Source organism: Antechinus flavipes, chromosome 2 (assembly GCF_016432865.1).
Source record: "Antechinus flavipes isolate AdamAnt ecotype Samford, QLD, Australia chromosome 2, AdamAnt_v2, whole genome shotgun sequence".
In the NCBI taxonomy this organism is placed as follows: Eukaryota; Metazoa; Chordata; class Mammalia; order Dasyuromorphia; family Dasyuridae; genus Antechinus; species Antechinus flavipes.
Window position 1 is genome coordinate 229,029,485 of NC_067399.1, and position 15,370 is coordinate 229,044,854.

At 38.6% G+C, this 15,370-nt stretch overlaps 1 protein-coding gene across 3 annotated transcripts in view; it reads right to left on the reverse strand.

Annotated features, from left to right (window-relative positions):
• The window catches only part of SCARA5 (scavenger receptor class A member 5), a 120,907-nt gene that overhangs the window by 44,736 nt on the left and 60,801 nt on the right, over window positions 1-15,370 (reverse strand). For all 3 annotated transcript variants that reach the window (XM_051976404.1, XM_051976403.1, XM_051976405.1), the window contains exon 4: window positions 4,093-4,767. In XM_051976404.1, the coding sequence (XP_051832364.1) occupies window positions 4,093-4,767 (675 nt within the window). The remainder of the gene's footprint in view (window positions 1-4,092; window positions 4,768-15,370) is intronic.

Sequence of the window (15,370 nt, forward strand, 5' to 3'; positions counted from 1 at the left end):
TTGTCTCTTTTGTTAAAATGTGAGTTCCTTGAGGGCAGAACTTATTTTATTTTTGTCATCATGTCTTGCTTAGCATATGTTCAATCATTTTTCAATTTGACTCTTCTCTAGTTCATTTTACAGATAAGGAAATTGAGGCAAACAGGGTTAAGTGACTTGTCCAGGATCATTCTGCTAGTAAGTATCTGAGATTAGATTTGAACTCATGAAGATGAATCTTCCTGAGTCCGGTGGAGGGAGGGAGGGGGGAAAAAAATCGGAACAGAAACGAGTGTCAATATAAAGTAATTATTAAATAAAAAATTAAAAAAAAAAATCTTCCTGAGTCCAAGCTCAGTATCTATTCACTGCACCACCTAAATGCCCTGTGTTTTGTTAATAAATGATTGATTGAAAAACTAAAAAAAGTTTTTAATTATTTGTGAGAAGGAAGAGACACAGTCAAAATAAAGGTGCTATAAAAAGCAAAATACAGCAATAAAAAAAGACTTAAGACAAAGAAAGAAAGAAAAGGAAAGAAAAAGGAGTAAGAAATTCAAAGTGAGTATCAGATATAAAAAACAAATCATTGACATAAAACAATTACAGGAAAATCTGGGTGCTGGCCCCTTTCTTGCTTGGGATCATCTCTTTATCATGCCTTTGGGCTCATGGGACCTGGATGAGAGAACATGGACTACATCCATTGATGCAATCCATCTCTATGTTGAAAAAAGTGTTTATTCTATCAGTGTTGGAGGCCGAAAGGGAAAGAGAACATAAGGGGAAGATTGAAGGAGGGAGAAATTTTCTAGAACTAGGGAGCTATTGTTTTCTCCTGGTCTTACCTACTAAAGAAATACTGTGTGTTGTGAGGGGGGGGGGAGGAGAGAAGAGCAGAGCAGAGGAGAGGAGAGGAGAGAGAAAAGAGGAGAGGAGAGGAGAGGAGAGGAGAGGAGGAGAGAGGAGAGGAGAGGAGAGGAGAGGAGAGGAGAGGAGAGGAGAGGAGAGGGAGAAAGAGAAGGAGGAGAAGAGGAGAGGAGAGGAAAGGAGAGAAGAGGAGAGGAGAGAGAGAAGGAAAAGGAGAAGAAGAGGAGAGAAGAAGAGAGGAGAGGAGAGGAGAGGAGAGGAGAGGAGAGGAGAGGAGAGGAGAGGAGAGGAGAGGAGAGGAGAGGAGAGGAGAGGAGAGGAGAGGAGAGGAGAGGAGAGGAGATAGAATATGAACAGAATGAGGCAAGAATTCCAGATAAGTGCTAAGTGTGGATTTATTCTTAGTTATGTTCCTTTGTTACAAGGGAAATTCTTTTTCTTTTGAGGTAGGGAGAATTGGGAATCAATCACTGAGCAATATCAAGTACCTCCCATGTTCACTGAAGATACAAATACAAAAGTGATTCAGTGGGAAGTAACTTCTGTGTATGTATGTGTTTTCAAAGAATATCAGTGTGCTAGAGGGATGTCTCAATGAGACTTCAGTAAACGTTGAAAGGGATAAAAGGGATAAAAGACAAGGACATTGAAATATTAGGGAGGAGAATATAATTTTTATAAGAAAGAAAAAAAAAATATGTGCTGGCTCAAATTGTACATATCTTCAATATACTCCTCCTTGATCATGGAGGTTTTTCCCCTCTCTCAGCCCCATCTCCTTCTTGCTTAACCCCTTCTGATAAGAATATCCCTTCTTAAAATTCTTGGGCTTGTAGATTTAGCACTGGAAAGTATCTTATCATTGTTCCAGCATTCCCAACTCTCCATAATCCCATTCGGGGTTCTCTTGGCAGAGATACTGTAAACAGGGTTTAGTGACTCACCCAGGATCACATAGCTATAAAGTGTCTGAGGCCAGATTTGAACCCAGGAAGACAAGTTTTCCTGATTCCAAGGTCTATCCATTGCTCCACAAGCTGTCTGGAAAATACCTTAGAGTTCATTAATCTGAAAACTCTTATTTTATGGATTAAGAAACCGAAATCCTGAGAATGCAATCCCTTTCAATCAATCAATCATTTATTAAGCATCCTAGACATGGGCAGTGAAGCAGCTCTGGGCAGTGGTGACCAGAGTCACTTCATTTCACAGATAAAGGAGCTGAGAGACGTAAAGAGGGTGAAAGGACTTGTGTTAAGGACACACTAGTCGCAATGACCAGAACTGGGACTTCAGTCTAAAAACTCGTATTAGGGATCACTGAGGAGATAAGGCTAGCTTGTGAAGAGCTTTGAGTGCCAGAGTAACAGGTCTAAAGTTTACCAGTAAATGTTTAGCTAAGAAAATAAAAGATGATAGTGATGAGGTCATAATTATCTTCAAGGAATTAAAGTTGATAATGTGAGAGACAGTATGGGATTACCACTAGAGAGTTAACCTCAGAATGAGGAGGGATTGTTTTCAAGTTCCACATTTGTCACATTGGCTGTGTAAGTCACAAATTCTTAGGTAACCGGTCAAATTTCAAGGATATAAACTTGCATGATACTTTCTAAACTACAATGGCAAAATAAACTTTTCCTCTGGGAAAAAAAAGTTTACCAGTAAGGCCAATGGTCTCTAAAATAAGGGATGGGTCCTGGGGGTAGCGAATGAGAATCAAGGTATAGACTGACCCCAGAGAGTTTGTAGAAACTGATAATCAGTCCTGGAATTTATCTCCAACCCCACCCCATCTATCCTTACCCCTCTAAACCCCTAACCTACTACATTCACCATCTCAGGCCTGGACTTTCACAATAGCCAGCTGGTCCCTCTGCCTGCCCAAGGCTACTTTTGTTTCTCTAGGTTTAGTACATAGCTGGCATATAGTAGGTGCTTAATAAATGTTGTTTGACTGATATTTTGATGCTCAGTTCCTCTTCCAGCTCTCAATATCTGTCACCTTCTAAATCTGGGAAACTCCAATGTCCCAGCCCAAATATAGCCACTCTCCACTCCCAAATCTCCTTAAGGCCCCCTCAGAAAGGCAAGCTTTGCTCTCTACAGCAGTAACTGGTGAGGAAGAGAGCTGCTTCCATCTTTTCACTTGGGCTGGGGCAGAGGATAATCGAGCATCAACAGCATGCAAACATTTGCAGCTCTCATTACCTAGTAGTTCCTCCCAAAGTGACCTTCTTCAAAACTTCCCTATTTCTGTCAAGAGCACCAGATCATGCAGGCTTCGTGTCACTCCATGTTCCATTCTTCACTCTCTACCACCTCGATATTCAATCCTTTGCCCAAACTTGTTCTAATTTCAGTGCCTCTCCTGTCTGTCTTCTCTCTACTCATGCGCCCCTATCTTAGCTCAGGCCCTCATCGCCTTTCATCTAGAAATTGCAACAGACTTTTTTGGGTCGTCTTTCCTCAAGTCTCCCCAAGTCGCTCCAGCCTCCACTCAGTCCTCAAAAGAACTTCCTAACAAAAATGAACTTCTTAAAGCACTTGTCACTTAGTAAGCTCTGGGGGCTTACTCCTGAGTCAAAGACCAAACTTAAGCTATCTTTAACTCATCCTATTTCATTTCTGTTCTTGCACATGTTTTATGATGCGCATAATGGCGTGTGTATATGACATTAAAATAAGTAAGTCTATACATATTGGGGGTACATGTTCAAAAATGCTTGTGCAGGAACACAAAGGTTTGGAGCCCGCTGGCCCAGGCAATGGTGGGGCTTTGCTGAAGGTTTAAGTGCAGGGTGATGGCACAATGAAAGTGTACACAATGGATTGGAGGAGAGGCTAGTGGTCGGGAAGGGCAATAGGTAATGCAGGGAACAGATCAGCAAGATCTGAATTTAATTATCTCCTCGGACACTAGCTGGGGGAGTCCAGGCAAGTCACTTAACTCCTATTTACTTGTGAGCGAACACTGGGCCATTGAGCTCAATGCAGTAATTGAGGGCAATAAATCAGTTTCAACCTCAGTTTCCTCATCTGTAAGAGAAGAATAATTCCCACGTGATCTCTCCCACAGGGTCGTTCTGAAGATTGAATGGAGAAAGGTAAATGCTGTTTGGAAGAGAGCAGCACGGGGGGCCGCGAAAGCTACTGACCCCCGGCAGTTTGGAGCCTGGCACCGAGCGGTAACTAGGCACGGCGCCCAGCCCGCGAACGGCGGAGCCCCCTGCTGGCGCGTACCTTTCAGAAGGGTGAGGTTCCTCAGAGCCACCGAATGCTCCCAGTCCTTGAGTCTCAGCTCCTCCGTGACATTGTTGAGAATGGCCAGCTCCTGGCGGAGCTGCAGCTCCATGCCCATGTGCACCCTGCGCATGCGCCGGGAGTCCTCGCTGGCGTTGCTCACCAGCACCTGCAGGTCCCGGAGCTGCGTGTGGTGGATGCTCACGTCGTAGGAGAGGCTCTGGTTGATGCCGCCCAGCGCCCCGGTCATTTCGGCCAGCTCCTCTCCCAGGCTGCTGGCCCTGGCGGCCAGCTCGGACAGGAGCCGCGCGTGATGCTGCAGCAGCAGCTGGCTGCTGTTGTGCTCCACCTGCAGCTGGTAGAGCTGCATCTGGGCGGCCTCGTGCTGCTGGCTGCTACTGTCCCGCAGGAGGGAGACGGTCTGCTCCGCCTGGCCGGCCTGCATCTCCAGGCTCCACACGTTGCCCTCCAGCCTCTGCAGGGAGCTCATCAGCAGGCGCAGGGAATCGGAGTGGTTCTGGAACAAGTCCTGAAGCTTCCAGATGTGCTCCATCATGTCCCCCCGGAGTGGGAGCTGCAGGAGCCTTAGCTGCAAGTCCCGGAAACTCTCATTCAGGCGGTTCACATTCCAGGTGAGGGCTTTCAGGTCATCGGGGGAGCTCTGGGTCCGAGAGACTGCCGAGAGAAGAGACAGCGGCTGTTAGCCTACTTGTACGCTCACGAGGAGGAAACCGAGGCCCGGGACAATTATCTGATTTGTCCAAGGCTGCAGCCCAGAAAACTTGCCTCCCAAGTTCAGCATTCTTTTCACCTTACTCTCAGTCTCCATGCTTCTCATGAGGCATCCAAATATTGTTAGTGAATAGACTATGTGAATTTGGACACACCTAAATCTCAATCCTGCCTTAGTCACCGAATATCTGTGTGACTCTGGGCAAGGCAGTGACCTGCTCTCACCCTCAGTTTCCAGATCTATAAAATGGAGGTAACAATCACAGGCTCGTCTGTGAAAAAGAACTCAAATAATACATAAAGTACTTTGCAAACCCTGAATTATTATATTATTATTAGTTATTATTTTTAGTAGGGGAACACCTTTAAAAAATACACAGACTTTCATGAAAGTAGTTATGTTATTAGCTGCAGTCAATTGAGAAAATATTTAATCACCAAATACTCCCAAGAATTCACTAAGTCTTTTAAATACTGAATTTCCCTTGAGCAGAATGGAAGTTCATTAAAGCACCTTTTGGTCTTGTCCTTCTGTCCCCATTTCCTAGAACAACACATTGTATATAGTAGGCATTTAATAAATGGCATGCTGAATTGAATTGATCACACTCACAGTATCCCAATCTTCCTTCTAAGCACCGTTCAGGTACCCCCTCCTACAAGAAGTCCTTCCTAATACATCACCTTACCTTCAACCTTCTTTCTTACTTGAAATTATCTTGTTGACTTTTTATTTACTCATCTGCACATGTTCCTCCCCACAATAGAAAGAAAGCTTCCTGAGGGCAAAGATCCTCTTCCCAATTATTTATAATTGATGTTGATCTTAGAAAGGATACAACATGTACGCAGAAGACACTTAAATGAAGTTTATTGAATTGGGCATCCTCTTCCTCCTTTTAGTTATCCTTTCCTTCTGTTTCTGTTTCCTCTTCCCAGTAATTCCCACTTCCCAGCCCACTCCTCCCTCCCTAAAAACATCTGCTCTTCTTTCCCAGGTAACCCTAACTTTTTGCTATCTCCACCTTGATCTTTGAGGCCGCTTCCAACTCTGAAGTTATGATCATAACTCCTTTGCTTTCACTTAGGGAACTGATAAGTACAATCTTATTATCTGTTAGTAGCCATTAATGTGTTGGCCTTGTCAACATGTTTGTTGGGACTCACATTTTGACAGTTAGATTCCATAAACAATACTTTCACCCCAAAGCATCTTCACTAGATCACTAGGAAAATTATGTTTGGACAGCATTTCCTGAATCCTCCAAAGTGTAACAGAGGTCCCAGCCTCCCCCATCCAGGGTTAATTTCCTGAAAATTTATTCTCCTCAGATATTAATCTAGTTATCTTTTTGCAATAGTCACAGTATGTTCTATCTCTACTCCTTCTATTCTATTCCCCTAAAATATCCCCCATCAAAAAAACTCATTCCAGATGTCCGGTATCCTTAGCCGGGAACAACTTTTGAGTGTGACTTTCTTAATTTGTATTTAGGCAAACATTCCACACTTTTCTGTTGTACTATAAAATTGCTTGCAAAGCATTTTTTAATAATTCCTGGCATTTTACCCTTCCATTTCACAACCAGAAAACTGAAGCACAGAATCATAGCACTTTTGAGCACACAGGGTCTTAGGTAACAACAACAATAATAATAATAATTCTCTGGATGACTCAAAGGACAATAGAAAAAATTCATAGGAAGAAACAGTTGGATATGACTAGTGATGACTTATGGCACAAGAGGAAGAATAAAAGATACCATCCAGGAAAAATCTGATCAGAGAAGGAGGTAAGCCAGGCACATTGTTTGTACCTATGAAATATGTTTGTAGCTAAAATAAAGTCACTGGCATCTTGAATAATGGAATATTTATGTGAGCGCATGGACCAGTTGCTTGGAGAAGAAGGCATAGATTGTTGCAACATGCTTCTATCGAGGAAATGGTCAGTCAGTCAACAAGCATTTGTGAAGCTTTAGGCACTGTGTTCAACTCTAGAGATACAAAGAAAAGCAAAAAAAAAACAAAAAAACCAAAAAAACTAAAAACTAAAAAACAGGTTCTGGCCTTCTAGAGTATATATTCCAATAGGAGAAAACAACATGTAATTAGCCAGAGTATGTAAGATACCTATAAAGTGGCTGGAAGGGAATATGAAAAGGGAACTCATTGAGTTCCTCCCTTGATGAAGGGATGGGTAAAAGTCCCCTGCAGAAGGTGTTTTGAACTAAGTCTTGAAGGAAGTAAAGGAAACCTAAAAGGTGGAGGTGATGGGGCAAAGCATTACAGACATGGGCGGCAGAATGTTGTGTTTGAGGAAATGCAAGAAGACCAGGGTCATTAAAGCACAAAAGAGAGGTATAAGAAGACTGGAAAGGTAGGAAGGGGCCATTATAATGGATAATAACTTATCCAATATAAGATATGGATCTTATAAGATCTATAAGACCAGGATCTTATGGTTGATCCTGGAGAGCTACACTAGGAGTAGAGGAAAGGGTGGTGGGAGTCAAAGCATCACAGGGTCAGACATTCACTTAAGAAAAAACCCTACATGAGTGAGATCATGGCTCCACCGAAGTGAAAATAAATCACATTTATATCGTCTTAAGATTTACAAAACACTCCAGATATCCTCTAAAGCACCTGCCCCTTCTCTCATTTCAAAAAAGGAAATAAGTTGAAGCTAAAAGACAAGATACCTGGCTCAAAGTCATACAGTTCATTTCACTCCAGGGAGCATTTATTAAGCTCTTACTGTGGCTATCATCTTGTTTCATTCTTCTCTCCCTTAACTCTCCTCTTCTTAAGGCTAAACATTCTTTCTTCAACATATTTTCATAAGGCATGATCTCTAGCAACACTCTTAAATATTTGATTGTCTTTCTCTGGACAATGTCCAGATTATCAATGTCCTTCATAAAATAAAATGCTAAAACTGAACATAATACTCTAGGTGTTGTCTAACCAGAGCAGAATATTTAAGGATTATTTTCCCAACTATATAAAACTTCAGCACACAGGGAATTTGATAGTTCTAAAATATAGGTCTGACCATATCATTCCCCTCTTCAATTAATTCCAGTGGCTTCCCATAGGATCAAATATTCAGCAGTGAAATATCTTTATAATCTGATTCCAACTTACCTTTTCAGCTTTATTAAATATCATATCCTTCATACATTTTATGGTCCTGTCCAACTGGCCTGCTTAAGGCTCCTTCTATAAAATACTCCATTTCTCAATTTCTATGGTTTTGCACAAACTTCCTACCCTCCTCCTTCCTCCTCCTCAGCCCTTCTCACCTTTAATTCAGTCATTCTTTGTCTTTCTTTAAGATGCAGCTCAGGCACCATCTTCGGTGAAAAGTTTTTTCTGATTTGCCCTGACTCACTCTCGCCCCTCTTTTACCTTTCTTTGTATCCTCAGGGCTTAGCCTAGTGCCTGGGACATGAGACACTTAGTAAAAGCTTCTTGACTAAGTGCCTTCCAAAGGTCTTATGAACCAGCTCTCTTTACCTGTGACTAATTGTTCACTTTTCAGTGTGAACATTTACTAATCAGAAATCCCCCGTGTTTGAATTATTGTTTCGTTGAATGTTTTCTTTTTAAAAAATTTTTGTGTACATGCTCTGATGTTTTATTTCATTTTTTTAAAAAGACAACAATGATTTATGTCATTAAACAAACCAGAAAGCTCAACAAACTTCTCCCCAAACCCAATGCTGAGCCCAAGTATCAGCCAGGAAAGATGATCCATGGCTCCATACAGCTCCTCCCCAGGCTCTTTGGGATGCTACAAACCCCATTCACTCAGTAAGACTGCCCCCAAGCCTCTGCTGGAGAAGTGGTGAATATTTATTCTTAAGGAAGTGATGGAGAAAATGTCAGCACTGCAGATTAATGTGTGCCTCTGGCCAGTTGGTAAGTATTTACCAGCAAGCCCCCGATGCTCTCCTTCGAAAACTACCTTATACTTAGCGTGTGTGTATATACTCACATATATATGTATATAAGCACACACTTATATAGTTAAGTGTCTGTCCATATATACATACAATACATATACACATGTGTATAAGTTACACATATATTTTATGCCCTTGTGTTTTATATTAGAAGGTATGCTCATTGTGAGTAGGGAGTTTTCATTCTTTGAACTTGTGTTTTCAGTACCCAGGAAGATGCCTTGCAAAAAAGTAAGTGCTTAATAGTCTACTATTACTGACTCCTACTCTTGAGTCTCAGAAGTCCCTGTAAGAATCCCTTGGCAAGTAAGCAGAGTTTGCTTGAAAATGACCTAAGAACACAGCAATCGCTTTATGTCCTACTATAAATTTTCCAAATCTAAAAATATCCTCAAATATTTTTAATTTTTTCTTTGTTATTTATATAAAGGCAATAAAAATTGCCTTTCTAAAGCAAATACCATGAAAAAAATCAAAGTTTGCTTCAAAAATAAACTTAGAATTTTGAAAACAAACCATATGTTTGATAGCAAAGAAGTTGAATAAAGAGAGTGTGATATTCTTCCAGTTTCCAGATGTCCTTATTAAAATCTAACAGGCTAGTAACTGAATATTTAATTGTGACAAGATTAGCTCTTTTTTTTTTATTATGAAACTGAGAAGCATCAACATTACTGTTTCCACATATAAAGAACAGCAAAAAGACTGTAAAGGAAACTGTGAATCTCTATCAGACATAGTTTATTTTTTAAGTATATATTAAATCTAATATAGTAAGACTAATGTTGCTCTGCTTTTCTGTGGCCCCTTCTGAACTTTCTCAAATTTCTTCTGTATATTTTTAAATGTCACATTGCCATTCTTTCTGTTTCTATTATCCTTCCTCCATTCTCCACTATAATTATTACTACTTCCCCATCCTTCTAAAATCTTTCCCTTATAACAAATAAATATAGTCAAGTAAAACAGACACACTCATTTCTGAAGATGTATATCTGAACAAAATTTTAGGATCCCCCAGTCTTTGAGCTCCCCATGAAAGCAGAAAGCTTATAGGCTGTAAGATCTTTATCTGTAAAATGGGAATAATTATATTTGCATTACCCATTTCACAATATAGTTTCAAGAAAAGTATCTTATAAAACTACATCAATTTCAACTAATATTATTACCAGAGATAGGTTAGTTTAGATGTTAGGTTGTTTTGGTACTTAAGCTATACAAGCTCCATGGTCCTTAGCCAAAACTCACACTTTTGTACAAAAATATTTACCTTCTATTTCATCTTGGAATATTGTGATAAAACAATGTGTGAGGCAGAAACAAGTCTCTGAGAAATAGTGAAAAGAGTAAAATTGAAATTTCTTAGCAACATAAATCTAGAATTGAAAGGATCTTAGAAGCCATACCTTAGAACAAAAGAGAAAACAGATTCAGCAAAGTAAAGAGATATGACTTACCTAAGGTAACATAGGGAATAAGCATTACAAGTAGGCTTTGGTTTATTCATCATTTCATTGACCAGCCTTTTTTGTTTCTAGTTTATTTATTCTTCTTCTAATTTATCTGGGGTTTTGTGTTTATTTTATTTTATTTTGTGTTTATTTTATTAAATTTTTAAAATTTATTTGTTGACTTTCTCATTTTTAAAAATTAAAATTCAATTTACTAATCCTTCCTTTTGATATTTTGTTAATTATGTTTGTGGGCATCCAATTTTTCCCCTAGGATTGCATTAACTGTATCCCAGAAATTTTGGTATATGTTTCATCATTATCATTTTTTTCACATAATTATTAATTGTTATGATTTGTTATAAGGATTTCTTATTATATCTTCATTTGGGACTCTGTCTTTTGTTTGTACCTGAACTAATGACCACTTTTATTGTGATAGACAAAATATATTAATTATTTCTATCTTTTAGTATTTGTTTTTAATAACTCTGTGGCCAATATAATTTTTAATTGTATATAGGACATTTTTTGTAAAAGTTCCAGATTGTGTTTAAAAATATATATGTTATTTTGCAATTCCCTTTAGAAGATACCACTTTAGCTCTAGTTTCTGCCACAATAGGTCAGCTCCATAGTTTTCCTTTTGTTTATCTTTCAGTTAGATTTTTTCAAAAGCAAAAGAGGGACACTGAAGTTTTCTGTCACTACTGTGTTACTATCTATTCTTTCACATAACCTTGTAGTCTCATCTCTCTACTGGTGAAAGACACAGCTCAGTTTCTCAGGCCCATATCCTTCCTCAAATCCTCTATGAGGGATCTATCCAATGTATTAGAAGACTTTCTTTTACTGATTTGTAGACTTCAGAACATGCTCCTTATTTTTCCTTATTCTTAACACACAATTGGCCCACCTCCTTTTTTGGTCATTTGTCTTTGATAAGGTCCTTTAAGACACTCAGAGCCAGCAAATGTTCATTGTGACCTTATTAGAGACATTGTGTGTATTAGGTATCCCTTTAGGTCATCCACAAATTTCTTCATAGTTCATGGTATTCTAAGACTCCAACTAGGGAAAACCACCTAGAGAATATTTGTGTTTTAAAAATGAGGCAGTTACATTCTCCAATTGATAAATGGTCAAAGGATATGAACAATTTTCAGATGAAGAAATTTAAACTATTTCTAGTCATATGAAAGGGTATTCCAAGTCACTATTGATCAGAGAAATGCAAATTAAGACAACTCTGAGATACCACTACACACCTGTCAGATTGGCTAAGATGACAGAAAAGATAATGTCAAATGTTGGAGGGGATGTGGGAAAATTGGGACACTGATGCATTGTTGGTGGAATTGTGACTGCATCCAGCCATTCTGGAGAGCAGTTTGGAACTATGCTCAAAAAGTTATCAAACTGTACATACCCTTTGACGCAGCAGTGTTACTACTGGGCTTATATCCAAAGAGATCTTAAAGGAGGAAAAGGCACATGCAGGTGCCAAAATGTTTGTGGCAGCCCTGTTTGCAGTGGCAAGAAACTGGAAACTGAGTGGATGCCCATCAATTGGAGAATGGCTGGGTAAATTGTGATATATGAATGTTATGGAATATTATTGTTCTGTAAGAAATGATTTCAAGCAGGATGATTTCAGAAAGGCCTGGAGAGACTTACATGAACTGATGCTAAGTGAGATGAGCAGAACCAGAAAATCATTGTACAACGCAATAAGACAATGATCAGTTCTGATGGATGTGGCTCTCTTCAACAAGGAGAAGATTCAAACCAGTTCCAATGGTTCAGTAATGAAGAGAGTCATTTATACCCAGAGATAAGTAGTCTATGGGAACAGAGTGTGAAATACAACATAGCAGTCTCACTCTCTGTTGTTGTTTGTTTGCATTTTATTTTCTTTCTCAGTTTTTTTTCTTCTTGATCTGATTTTTCTTGTGCAGCAAGATAACTGTATAAATATGTATACATATATTGGATTTAACATATATTTTAACATATTTAACATGTATTGGACTACCCGCGAGCTGGGGAGGAGGTGAGGGGAAGGAGGGGAAAAGTTGGAACAGAAGGTTTTACAAGGGTCAATGTTGAAAAATTACCCATGCATATATCTTGTAAATAAAAATCTTTAATTTAAAAAAAAATGAGGCAGTTAAATAGTATAAAAAGCACTGGACTTGGAATCAGGAAAACAAAAGTTAGAATACTGCCTTGGACTTTTGCTAGCTATGTGGGTATAGAATTAAACATTTCAGTCTTGGTTTCCTCACCTGTAAAATAGAGATAACAGCACCTACTTCATAGAGTTGTTTATAAGATAAACTCGAGATAAGTACAGCAATTATTTAAATGCTATTCTCACTTTGTTTTAATGAGAGACGAAATTATTCACAGCATTGCATCATTTCTCAAGTTTACTCTAACTTGCTTTCTTCCTATTCATTCTAGGCCCAATGCACTGTTCATTGCTAACACATGTCCAAAAATATGTATTGATATACCAGCTCTCTCTCTTTTTAAAAAATATTTTAAACATTATTTTCTTTTTAATGTTTGAGTTCCAAATCCTGTTGCTCCTTCTCACCCTTCACTCACTCATGAAGAAAGCAAGAAAAATGATATCAAATTAATTATACATGTGTAATCATGGAAATCATTGTCACATTAACCATATCACAAAAGAAGCAAAAAACCAAGTAAGAAAACTATACTTCAATTTGCAGATAGAGTTCATAGTTCTCTCTCTGGAGGATAAAGGCATTTTTTTTTTTTTACCATAAATCCTTTGGAATGGTTTAAGAGCCAAGATTCACGGTTAAATATCATTACAATATTGTTTTTACTGTGCACAATGATCTCCAGGTTCTTCTCATTTCATATTGCATCAATTCATTTAGGTCTTTCCATGTTTTTACTGAAACCACCACAGTACTCTATCACAATCATAAATCACAACTTGTTCAGCCATTCCCCAATTGATGAGCATCCCCTCAAGTTCCAATTCCTTGCCACCACAGAGAGCTGCTAGAATTATTTTTGTGCACAAAGGTCCTTTTACTTAGATCAGATTGGAATACAGACCTAGTAGTGGTATTACTGGATCAAAGGGTATGCACATTTAGCAGCCCTTTGGGCATAGTTCCAATTGGTTGGTTGGACTCCTTCACAAGAAGGGTAGACTAATGCAAAATGCCATCTTTCCAACTGCTCCCTCTATAATCTATTAAATTTTCTTGTGCTAAGCAGGTCTTTCTCATGTGGTTGAGAATTTCACTGAGGAAGTCCTGAAGGGCTCTTCAACTTGATGATATAAGCAGTACAATATTACCCATAAACAGGAACATCTGGAGGGACTTGCCATCCACAGAGAAACTCTCTCCTATTTGGACCATACATAGAACATCGCCTATGACACGAACAAACTTGGTGAGTGTGTCTCACTTGGCATTAATATCAAGAAGATGATTGAATACAATCATCACTGTGGTTTCATCTGTCAAGGGATCTTGTATGATTTTAATGAACACATGGAAGACAGCTTGGTGAAAAAGAGTCTTTAAGACTGCACTTATTATCACTACAGAGTCAAATAACTTTTTTTTAATAATCAGCAAATATGGTAGGATTTGAATTCTTTATAGCTCATTCAATGAGAAGAATGTGAAAATGTGATCTGCTTACCATGATTGTTCACTGATGATTTTTTTTTTTAAATATGCTCTCTCTGGATCACAACGTAGCATTGTCACTCTTTTTGTTGTTTGTTGCATTTTGTTTTCTTGGTTTTTTTCCTTTTTAATCTGATTTTTCTTATGCAGCAAGATAATTGTATAAATATGTATACATATATTCAATTTAACATGTTTAACATATATTGGATTATTTGCCATCTAGAGGAGGGGGTTGGGGGAAGAGAGGAAATTTTGGAATACAAGGTTTTGCAAGGGTCAGTGTTGAAAAATTAGCCATGCATATGTTTTGAAAATAAAAAGCTTTACTAAAAACAATAAAAAGTATACTCTCCCCTTTACATTTTCATTAAGGATATTCTTGCACAGACAAATGCATAGTGGATATTACTTTACAAACATCTATTAATTTCATTTAAAGATCCATTTTAGGCTCTAGACTTTAGTAATAGCTTTCAGTCAAAGCTTTGGTAATCCCACAAATTTCCACATAAAAGATTATTATCTCACCCATCTCAGGAGCCAAAGATCCTCGTGAAAAGACTGACAATGGAAGCAGTCATGTCTGATGCATTTCAATCCTACTCCCCTTCAACCACTTTCCATCTCATTGCCTGGAGTATCTCCTGGAGTACTCCTGTCTCTGCTGTGCTGATTAGAGAGCACAGGTCCACAAAGGTCTTTATCATGCAATTAGCCAAATGGCATTTCACTGCCAGTGAAGAAGTTGCCAGGGTCAGGGTTTTTTATCAAAGATGATAGCCTAGATTTAAAATCCCCAGCCATATCAGACAATGTGACCCTGAGTAAATCATGACCTCTGTTTGCCTTTATTTGTAAAATGGAGATAATGGCATCTCCTTCTCAGGGTTGTTGTGAGAGTCAAATAATATAATAATGGTTAAGTGTTTAGCAGAGTGCGGTCATTCAGTCATGTCTGACTCTTCATGACCCCATTTTGGGGTTTTCTTAACAAAACTATTAGAGTGGCTTGCCATTTCTTTCTCCAGCTCACTCTACAAAAAAGAAAACTGAGGCAAAGAGGATTAAGGATTTGCCCAGCTAGTAAATGTTTCAGGCCCGAATTATACTCAGGTTTTCTTGACTTATAGTCCCAGTGCTCTATCCACAGCACCAATTTAGTAATCTCTGATATATAATAAGAATTATATAAATGTAATTATTGTTGTTATTATTAAATGAGATAATATGTGTAAAGCATTATGCAAATATTAAAACACTGTGTAAAAACTAGTTGTTATTATTATTATTTATCCTTCCTCCAAAATACTTATTCTTGGGTTGCAAGCATGGCGTAATTACTTCCCTGACTTGACCTCCAGATAAATATTTCTTTTTGTAAATTAACCCCGACCTATTAACTTCTCTGGCTTCTTTCACATCTCAGCTAAAG